Source organism: Nuphar pumila, chromosome 17, assembly GCF_984573655.1.
Source record: "Nuphar pumila chromosome 17, dmNupPumi1.hap1.1, whole genome shotgun sequence".
Taxonomy (NCBI): Eukaryota; Viridiplantae; Streptophyta; class Magnoliopsida; order Nymphaeales; family Nymphaeaceae; genus Nuphar; species Nuphar pumila.
In genome coordinates this window covers 51,492,769-51,504,425 of record NC_143265.1, presented here as the reverse complement: position 1 = coordinate 51,504,425, position 11,657 = coordinate 51,492,769, and the positions used below count along the sequence as shown (strand labels likewise).

The window sequence follows — 11,657 nt, the reverse complement described above, 5'->3', positions numbered from 1 at the left end:
CATGAAAGGGCAAGAAACAAACTAACTCTCGGACCTTGATTGGGTCCCACTGGGATCGGGTCTTACCTGTATACAGCCAATCTAAAATGGACTTATCAACCCCAAGTCTGTGGTCCTAGGCTAGGCTTAGCCACACCACCCTTTGTCAACGTATCACTTTTGCTTCCATGCAACAGCCTTCACTCCTTCAATCTATATATCACCAGCTGCCTTCCTCCGTCACAGCTCTCTCTCTCTCTCTCTCTCTCTCTCTCTCTCTCTCTCTCTCTTCACAGCCATGACCACCCTCACTATTTCCGCAGACTGCAATGGAAATCTGGTTCAAAACTACACGGCCTTCAAGAACAACTTCACCCACCAACTTCGAGCAGACGCCTCCTACATCCACCACCGAGTCGGCGACGCACCCTCCGCCCCGAAGCTCATCGACTCGATCCAAAGCAACACCCCTCCGAGTCTCTTGGTCACCACCAAACCCTTCCTGATCCCGAGTCGCAGGGCCAAGGTGGAGGAGGAGTTCGCCGTGTTCGACGCCGAGAAGTACTTCAAAGGCGAGAAAGATCCGCAGCAGTGCCCCAGGGTCCCGATTCCGCATGCCTACAAATTGGGGATACCGATTTGCAACTTCGACTCGAGTCGGAACAACCAGGCGGCCTTCTTCCCCAGTCGCCCACCAAAGAATGACGAGCCACCGGAAGTGAAGCAAAATAAGACCCAAAGATCCTTCGTTGGATGCCCATGCGCGGGCAAGAAATCTGTCCGGGTCGACGATAGGAGCGCCCGTCAAATCGGTTTTCCCGAGTCAGTCACGAACCGCATCGTTTTTAGGGACTCGACACCCAGCAGCCGGAATCTGAAATTCGCTCCGGAGCTTTCGCCGGGTTCCGGCAGGTTTGAGAGGGAAAAGGAGGAGAGCTTCTCCTTCCCGGCCGTCGATCTGTCCCGGGAGTTATCCGCCGTCGGATGCGGTGCTCTGAAACCACGCGTTTCCCTCGAGATCTTTGGGTCCAGCGAGGAGGAGGAGGACGTGGGCCCCGCGATCTCTGGCAGACAGAGGTCGACCTCGCGTCGTATTGACATTTTTACACCGAGTTCAGGTCCCCGCGGGGAGGACGCGACCAGCGACGCGAGCTCCGACCTGTTCGAGCTCGAGGTGGTCTCGAATCACATCGGGTCCTATTGCCGTCGGTCAACGTCGTGCTACGAGCCAAGCGAGGCGAGCATCGAGTGGAGCGTGGCAACAGCCAGCGTAGCTGAGTTCTGGGAGACCGCCCGGAGGAGTTCGGCCAGGCCTGGACCTGGTCTGGGTCCCGGTCCTGATGCACCAGAAAGCTTACACAAGAAGCGGCCGAGCCTACTTAGTTGCCGGAACCAGAAGGCGGTCAGCATTGCAGCCAATTCAATGATTCCTGTGGCCAAGTTGCCGATCTAGACCTGTGGTTTGGCTTGGACTTCTCTCACGCACCGTGTCCGTGTCACGCACGGTCGGGAATCAGTACAAGTGCCTCAGCACTGGCTGAGTCCGGCCTAGCACCTTTGAATTGTTTCATCTACAAGATCTTTGAAATTTGTAATATATTTCACGATTTGCCTAAACTGTGTTTTCACGTGATATTTTGTTGTTTAATTCCTATTAGTTCTAATTAATTATTTAATCTGATTAATCCTTTCATTGCTTTCTTCACAAATGGCAGGATAATATTTGGATACCAATAACCGGACTACTTGCAAATGCCAAACAATTATACCTGAGCATTGGACACGTTCAAATTGGGTGCCTAACTGCCAATTATTTGGCCCTGGCCGGGTTTTTATATATAAAACACAGTCTCAACATCGCTATCTAAAACATTCATTACATGCTATATCATTCATGTTTATTAACAAAAAGGTCCAAATACATGCTTAAAATAAAAATTGCATAAATCAAATAATGTACTCTACGGGTCACCCAAGTCCCTGAGTTAAGTCTTTCTATTTGTTGCATCTTTCGATCCTACAGTTATAACTAAGTAAAAAAAAAAAATCTAAAACTCAGTAAGATTTCATTTACAAATATAAAACATTACAATTGTAGTGAGCTCTAAGTTCTTATTCTTTATTTAGTTATCTAACTAAGCATACATATTGTTTATACATTTTATCCTCCTTTATCATTTTCTTTAACTTTCTAAAACCTTTCCTTACCTCTAGAGAAAACATATTTTGATATCACACTTTATACTAATCAATAATTTTCAGAAATAGCCTCCAGGGGCATAACAACCCGTGTAGACAACTCTAAAGTTTACGATATTGGCCAAACATATGAACCACTCACAACAACATAATTCAAATCGGTGCAGACTGTGAACTCATAATCGCTACAGTTTTGCTCATCAATTGCAAGCTAAAGAGCTCAAAATGCCCATCGATCTCCAACCGAAGCCCAAAAAACTATACCTGCCCCCAACATATTCGAGAGGCTATACATACCCTTAAGGTTTGTGGTTAATGCTACATCCTGCATGTGTGTAATAGGCAATGTTTTTAACTCCTAAGGGTTACTCAAAAATTCTTCAAAAAATTTGAACACAATCGAGGTACTCACCTCTCAAACAAAGCCCTAGACCATGTCCTTCCTATTAGAGTTTTTTATCACTTTTTGTGTTGTCACCCTAAGTACATTATTCATTTTCTTTTATTTTACTGTATTACTGCATTGTACAGTATCACATATATATCCACTAACTAATGTTCAGCATGTAATCACAAATACACGCCTTAGTTCAAGGGATAACAATTCATCACAAATGCACATTATCAATTCATTATGTCACAATACCTACAATACCTCTCTCAAGGTATAAGCGTAACATTCTCAGAATAAATCATATTCTAAGAACCTTAGAAATCTACTTTCTTTTCTTAAAGACAAGCATTTCTTTCCGCAAAATATTATATGTGTCAAAATATCATTCTTATTTTTACAACAGGATACATTTATGATACAAGTCATATCATCTTATAATATTTACATAACATGATCAACTACTGAAAATAAACTTGTAATATGTACCATAATACTACAATCTTCATGCATCTTATTGAAAACATCTGCAACATAGAATAATATGTATACTTATAAAGTACATAAAATCACATAATAAGATGCATTTATGAACAAGAATGTATCTTATTTATTTATGAAGTTATTTGCAAATGTTCACTTACCTATGATCTTTCAAATCTCAAACTAAGAGTTGACTTTAGTCTTTCTGCAATTATTGATCTGAAATGAGAAGAAATCTCAATAATTATCAAAATATCATTAAAGTTTGTGCTTGTGTAAAATTATAAAAATACCCTTAAGTCTCCTTGCCAATCTCTGATTTCAAACTCTTAGAGTTTATCATCTTCTTTTATGTTGGATTCTTTTCAAGAATAGAAGTTTAGGGGTCCAAAAATCACCTGAATCTGATATCGGAGTAAAAAGTTATGTTTGATTTATTGATTGAGCATAACAAGGCCAAAACAATCTTTTAACCTTTCAAATGGAATGAAATTTGAGTAACAAGATTCTCAAGAGATTCAGACGACTCTCGTGATCTGATTCTCAAATTTTAGATTAGATCTCACCCGAATATGATTCATAAATATCCAACCCGAAATAAGTATATATGTATTTTGTTTGCACTTTTTGACTAACTAAACCAGGTTGGCCTATTGATAATGAGTGGTTTTCTTATCATAAGAGGTTGGGTGTTCAAACTCTAACCCCTCTATATACCTTTTATCCTTTTTTACAGATCTTGGATTCATTGAACTTAGCCCAGACCCATCTGAGCTCTATCATAAACTGAACCCACCTAATATCGAACATAACCCAAACCCAGCCTAGTATAGGTTTAATCCAAATTGGATCTTACTGGTTCAGTTTCAGATCCAAATCCACCCTAATATGGATCTCAAACTAGACAGATATCCAGTCTTTGATGTCCATATTGATCTAGATCTGATACGATAGATCCAGACCCAGTTTATTATGGGTTTGGTACAAAGTGAAACCCATACTCAATCCAGTTTGAGTTTTATGTCTGAACTGTACCCAAACTTGATTCACTTAGGTTTGGTCCTACTGGATCCAAACTTGTTTCGATCTAGTTTGGACCCATTGGATCCAACCCGATCTATTCTGGTTTGGTTCATTGGATATGAACTAGATCTATTATAGGTTTGGTCCAACTGGATCCAAACTCATATTTGGTTCATGATGGGAAACTGAGGCCATCCTTGTCTTTGTTTTTCCTCCCATATATAATTTATTTATTTATATTATTATTATTGTTATTATGTTTTTTTTTCAACACCCAGACCGAGTTGGTCTGGTACAGACTCGACTAAGTATGAAGTGCACCCAAACTGAGTTAGTCTGGAACAGACCGACCTGACTCGGTCCGGTTCAACTCCAAACCGTGTCGGGCCAATGGTTTTCTAAAAAAAAAAACTGATATATGGTCATATGTTTTCCTCTCTTTTTTTTACCTGACTCAGTCCAGTTCACTCTAAACCGAGTCAGTCTGGGTTCAGACCGACCCGAGTCAGTCTGGTTGCACCCAGACTGAGTGGGTTGTCCAACTTGGTCTGATTCAGTCCCTGGACCAAGTCGGTTTGGTCCCTTTTTGAAGAAAATGGGATAGCGATCTGAGGCCCCTCTCCATCTTTCGCCGTCTGGTTGCCACCGACAATCCCTGCCAGTGGATGGGGCATTCCCCTTGCCTACCTCTTCTTTTAATGGCAGTGTCGTCAACAATGATGGTTGCTCGTGGTAGAGACGAAGGGAATCGACCCCCATTGCTCCCGTCTCTGTCTCTCTTAAGTTCAACGGGCAGCAGCTCGCCCTTCCTCCTGCCTTATATAGAGCGTCAGGGACAGGGGCTACTTTCTATCCCAGCCCTCCCTCCCTCTCAGTCTCTATTCTCCCTCCTTGTTCACTCCCTCTATATCCTTCTCTCTCTTTCACTTTTTTTGTAAATGGAGAGGATGATCCTCCCACCAATCCATGCGTGGGAGAGAGAGAAGGTCCCTCATTAATGTATTTAATGGGGCTCTTTCCTCTCCCTACCTCCCTCCTTGATCCAGTCGAGTTAGGTGGGCTCTAGCTCACTTGACCCACTAGGTCAAGTGTTACAACGCATCTACTAATTGAATCACACCTACTCATGCATTTTCAAGCATTTCAAACTGTATATATGTGTTTGTTATAGTTTATTTAGTATATTTCTTCTCTTGAGGGTTGCATTTGGTTGAAGAGTGAATTAATTAATTTTTGCCATGTAAAGTATATTGATCCAATTCCAAAGCATGTTACAAGGTAAATCCATCTAATGGTTTGATCTACATGTGAATGCTTATATAGGTGAGATTTCACTCATCATTATAACATTATATATATGTCAGGGTGGTTGTTATCCAAGCAAATAAAAGTTCAATAGCTTAATTTGTTAGGATTGATTCCTTGGATGAATCGGGTTTAAATCCACACTCCATTAGATTATCTAGGAAAGATGAAGGTAAAGGTAGGCAGCTTAAGAAGAATTGTTACAAAGGATTATAGCACTATGCAATGTGCTTTGACACAATTTAGTCATCTCCTAAATGATTGCTTTTGGATTATAGCACTATGCAATGTGCTTTGACATAATTTAGCCATCTCCTAAATGCTTGCTTTCGGATTCCTCTGAAGAGCCGTAAAAATGGAGTTCAAATTGGATCTGCACAACTTCAAGAATTTTACTCAGTTTTTGTGAATGTAAATCAATCTAGATTTTCAGTGTGTTGTGTGGAAGCACAAAGTAGGAACGAATTGGTTCTAACAATCAATGCAAAGGAAAAGATCAAACAAACCATAAGATAAGAAGAATATATGTGGTTCACCAGCAAAATAATTTCTTTATTATGTGCCAAAGTCGAAGACAATACAAAGAACAATATGATACCTCCTCACAAGAATAAGATCAAAGTCAATAGTGTAAAGATGAAAATTGTCCACAAAATCTCTACACCTCTAAAACAGACAAAAGAGTGCATGTGTTTTTTTTTTCTCAAAGCTTTCACAAAGGCCATGCTCTCTCTCTCTCAATATTGGCTACTAATGAAGGTACAAAACTAATGAGCTAGAAATCATAGGTGCAAGTTGTATAGCCTCAATCTAACCACACAGATGACTTCAGCATAGTTTGTTTGCTAAGGATCAAGTCTTGGATCATGCTTTTCTAATGTAAAAATGTTATCTTTTGAGTTATGAAATTTTAGCACATTGTGACCAATGATTTTTGGACTCCTTTAAAAACCTAATTAGTTGTCATAATCACATGATTCAAAACAACGTTCTTACTAAACAAACCATGTAGATCACATATATAACATTTGATCTACAAAAAATTGAATTTTTTTTAAGAAAAGAATAATTTCTACAGTCAATATTTACCCATATATATATATATATATATATATATCATGGACACCACTATGATATGAGCCCAAGAATACATGATTTTTGTGACACAAGGACATATTAAATAGCTGATATGTTAAGAATATATTTTTAATAGGTTTAATTTACAAAAATATATTTTCTTAATAATAAAAATATAAAAAATGATTAAAAATATAGCAGTGTAGGACACACGCATGTTTGATGAGAGACTATTTTGATTTTCATTGTGCGCTTGAAAGGTCGTTTTAGTGTTGGGGTATATCGAGACACATCACAGGAGCCTTCACTTTTAGCCTAAGATAAGTTGGTATCAGAGCCTTATTGACGTTGGAATTGACAATGCCTCCAAACAAGCTGAAGGAGATTGCTTCAAAAAGTTGGATTTCTCCTAAAGAAGAGTTCATGGCGAAGACCATGTGACCGGTCTCATGCGTGAAGTCACCTATGAGAGCCATAACCAATATGGACAAGTTGGTTGACATTGCTAATAATGCTTTCAAGATGCTTGATCACGAGTTCAAGACTGCAATTAAGGGAGTAGAAAACTTTATGGACAGTCTAGAGAGATTCAACACCACAGTCAAGGAGATGGTTGAGGTCCACAAAAAGAATGTCCAGATAGAGCAATGGTTGAGGATTGTCACATCTAGAGGAAATGCAACACATGGGAATAGGTCTCATATCAAGTTGCCAAGCCTGCAAAGTCTAAGGGCACTTATAACTTGAGAGATCTTGAGGATTTTATTTACCTAATAGAGTATGTTGATGCAGCTAGAGTCGAAGAGGATGCATAAAGATTGTGCACCACAACGATGTACCTGGCACATGACATTATGCTTTGGTGGAAACGCCGCCTAAGCGATGCTAGGCATGCTTTGGTTGTAGTAGATTTGTGGAAAGACCTCTAGAGAGAACTCTGTGACTACTTTTTGTCAAAGAATAAGAAAAAATGGCTCACAATAAGATGTTAGCCTTGAAGCAGACGATATCAGTGCATGATTATGTCAAGGCTTTTACCCCAGTGATGTTAGACATCAAGGACATGAGCGATGCAAATTGGTTCTTCCACTTCATGCATGGATTACATGGGTGGGCCGCTACGGAGCTCAATCGACAAGACCCTCCAATTCTTGTTGCAACACTTGATGCTGCAAAGCGATTGACATTTCAGGGCAGACAATTCGAAAATCACCATAATAAAAGGAGGGATAGCAGAAGGAATAACCAAGTTGATAATGCTAGTAATGGAAACTATCAGGGTGATAACCAGTAGAATCATGGTCGACAGAATGGGCATAACAACAATCGGCAGAAGAACAACAAGAGAGAGAAAAATTATCATCATCATAATTATTATGTTTGTCAGGGTAATCACTGGGTAAATCAGTATCTTATCAAGAACTACAATTAGGGAAATGAAGATAACTGCGAGCTCAGAGCTTCAAACGTCATCCAAGTTGAAGATGGGTGTACCGCCATAGAAGCGCTGACTGTTGGAGCAATGCAGATGATGAATGTGGTGAAGATGACATATGTCATATAACCATCCCTGAACAAAGAGCCAATGTATTTGAAAGTCCTTCTAAACAGAAGACTCACCAAGGCATTGGTAGGAACGGGTGTGACACATAACTTTATTTCTCTTAAAAAGGTGGGACGCTTAGGGTTACATTGGGAAAAGAAAGTGAGTCGGATGAAGGCGGTCAACTCTGAAGCCAAGTCTACCTATGGGGTCATGATACGTTAGTGAGAATTCTGAGTTCCAGAAGGGCCATATTTTTTTTAGCTCTGATGAATAATTTTAGGGTCATCCTTGAGATGGAGTTCCTACAAAGCAACAAGGTTGTATCGAAGCCTCATTTGAATGTTGTCAGTTTTGAGGATGAGAGGCAGACTTGCATGATTGTCATACTAGCTGTGGTGAAGACATATGAGCACTTAGTCTTTATGCTCCAACTAAAAAGGGTCTTAAGAGAGGTGATAAGACTTTCCTCATGGTGATCTGCAAGAAGAGGGGGAACATTGTTGACGTCCCAATGGCCTTGGCGTCAGTGTTGAAGGAGTTCCGTAATGTAATGCCTACCGAACTATCAAGGAAGCTACCTCCCCGAAGAGATGTAGATCATAAGATTGAGTTAGTGTTGGGTGCACGACTACCCACGATGGCACCGTACCGCATGGTGACTGTTGAGTCAGCAGAAATGGTGAAAGTGTATCTGAACAAGGCAACGAAATGCATGAAGAAATAGAATGTTGAAAAGTATTGACCTGCAAAATTTCTTGTTGGAGATAAGGTGTTGGTGATGCTCTTCCCTGAGTGTATTGTCATTTTTCAAGGACACCATCGAGGCCGCATTCGCAAATATGACAACCCCTTTACCATCACAAATAATGTTGGGTACTTGGCGTACAAGTTGGACTTGCCTGCAGATTTTTAAGTGCATTCAATCTCACTTATCCAACCTAAAGTCATTCCATGAAGATGAAGGAGATCCACAACATAGCATATCTTAGTGTGCACTAATCCCACAATGCATGTCTTCAATAGCTAACATTTCAGGCAAATAACTAAAACTCATCCTCAACCACTACAACAAATATCTTAGTGAAGTGAAAAAGTATCTGGTGCAGTGGAAAGGTTTATCGAAGAGTAAAGCTACTTGAAAAATAGTAGTCAGTATGTGAAAGCACCATCAACTTGTGAAGGAGTACCATGCATGATTGTCACCGAGGATAGTGTCAACTTAGGCAGGAAGCATGTTCTGGATCGCCAAGTTTTTCACTTTTGTTACTTGAAGTAAATACCCTTTTTGCTTTTTTTAAGTGCTTGTAATGGTCTTTAGTTAAAAGAGGTCCGGGTAGGCCTAAAAAGACATGGATGGAGGTGATAGGAAAGGATATGAATGCTTTGAACCTCACCGAGGACATGGCATTGGATAGAAATGAATGGAGGAGAAGGATTCATGTGGCAGACCCAGAATGATTTTCTTTGTTGGTTCATATCGCCGACCCCAATTGTTTTGGGATGAAGGCGTAGTTGTTGTTGTTGTTGTAATGGCCTTTAGCCTAAGGACCTCCGAGTACAAGATGAATTTGGGGCTTCCTATATAGTTGTTAACTTTGGTAATAAAAGTTCTTGCATTTTTGCATTTTTTGCATTTTTTGCCTCTCCACTCTCTTTATATGATTGTGTATATATGTGCTTGTGCGATTAAACCTATGTGCTTGACGAGCGATGATAAGCTCAATTTTTGTTATGCGCTTGAAAGGTTGTTCTGGTGTTGGGGTACACCGGGCATATCATGGGAGCCTTCACTTTTAGCTTGTGATACTTTGTATCTACTTTTGAAAAATTAGTATCAATTCTTTTAGAAACCGTATCAAAATTGCTCAGAATCGTTTCAATACACATTTAAAATAGAAGTGTACCTGAAACTTTTAAACCCTCATGTACCCATACCAATATCGTGTACCATACCCGTTTTTGGAAACTATGATACGTATATATCATGTCATATCACGCATCCATGTGCCATGTGATGTCCTCTGGACAAATTGTTTGATATATGAGAGAGAGGCTTGTATGTTGAGGATTGGTTGTCCCCATCATATATCAGGCTAAAGTCCTAATTAAATTAACTACAAAAGGATCTAATTTAAGAAATTTTAATTCAAAGCCCTGATTAATGAATATCAAAGAAAAAGACCTTCAATCAATGAAAATCAAAGAAAAAAACCTTAACTAATGAAAAAACCTAACCAAAGCCCTAAAAAGAAGAAGAAGAAGAAAAAATAAAGAAGAAAAATGAAAAAGAAGAAGAAGAACGATGAGAGACAGAGAGAGGACTGAGAAAGAAGGGGAAGAAAGAAGAAAAGGGGGGAGAGAGAGAGTGTGTAAACACATGAGATTATTTAATGTAAATTTATTATTATTTTTTTCTTAATTTATTTCTTTTAAAAAACACAACGAAAGACTATTCTTATTTTAAAACTACCTTTTGAATGCAGGTTTTCAAACTAGGATCCAAAATTCACAAGACAATTTGTACGCTTACGCAAACCTAAGAGTCGTTCATTTCACAAAATGTATCTTATATAAAATGTTTATCTTTATTTACATCTATGTACAAACTTCCAAAAACAACATAAGCAATCTCAAGTCCACATACCTGGCTGTCCATGAGCTGCCCACGTGTCCTATGCTACCACATCCGCCAACTACTAGACACCTGAAAATAGTAAGAATTGGAGGGGTGAGACGACACACATCTCAGTGTGATCCAACTACTCAATACGAGTGTCACAAGGCAGTAGCAAAAGATCAAGTCAGTTTGAAAAGTCACTTGGCCAAAACTCTGTTTTTCAAACAAGAAGTGTCGACCCTTAATTTATCAGGTGTCGACCTTCAGGAGAACTCACACTGTGAAAGAGTCTCAGAAGGAGTTGACACTGTTGATCCAAGAGTTGACCCACAACTAGGTTAAGTCTCTTTAAAAGTACAAGGAGGAGTAAAGTCTCCCAACCTAGGAGTCGACTGTCAAAATATACATAACCCAAGGTTGAAAGAGGAGTCGACTCTCCTAATCTATGAGTCAACTCTCGACTCAACAGAACCACCAAACAAATGCAAAGAAGGAGTCGACCCACCCAAATACAAGGGTCGACCCTTATTGCAAAACATAACACCGAACTAAAAACCAAGAAAAGTTGATCCACCCAAACATAGAGGTCGAATCTAAGAGCATATCATCATGCCAAAACCGAAAAAGAGTCGACTCCCAACTCAAAAGTCATCCCTTAAGTACATAGTGCACTGAGCACACAAACTCATGTCATGTCTACCTACATGCATGAATATTTTATTAAATCTTTTCATTTGATTGTTGTTGCATTACATGACATGCACCAAATGCTTTTATTATTATTTTTCTATTTACACCAATGGGACACCACTCTTCTGAAAATTGTGGGCATCTTCAGCCCATCCAAAGGTGTTCATTCTTACATTTTCTTGTGTCTTTTAACCCTTGTAGGACACCAAGACACTTGCACCAGATTGTGGGACCCTTCATCAAGGTATCCCTATTCCTGTGACCTAGAGTCCGGGACCTTACTCCTCTCCCTATAGTAAATGTAGTGCACTAATAGGAATATTATAACAGCTTTACCTCTGCCGCGA

At 39.7% G+C, this 11,657-nt stretch overlaps 1 protein-coding gene across 1 annotated transcript; it reads left to right on the top strand.

Annotated features, from left to right (window-relative positions):
* Positions 1 to 263: 263 nt before the first annotated feature.
* Positions 264 to 1,688, top strand: LOC149811954 (protein PHYTOCHROME KINASE SUBSTRATE 1-like). The gene has a single exon (XM_089992536.1). The coding sequence runs from the start codon at positions 278 to 280 to the stop codon at positions 1,430 to 1,432; it is 1,155 nt and encodes a 384-aa protein (XP_089848662.1). The 5' UTR covers positions 264 to 277; the 3' UTR covers positions 1,433 to 1,688.
* The last annotated feature ends 9,969 nt before the right edge of the window (positions 1,689 to 11,657 follow it).

Bases quoted from the DNA above. Each gene is read 5' to 3' on its own strand.
- LOC149811954 (XM_089992536.1), top strand. From the start codon at position 278: ATGACCACCCTCACTATTTCCGCAGACTGCAATGGAAATCTGGTTCAA.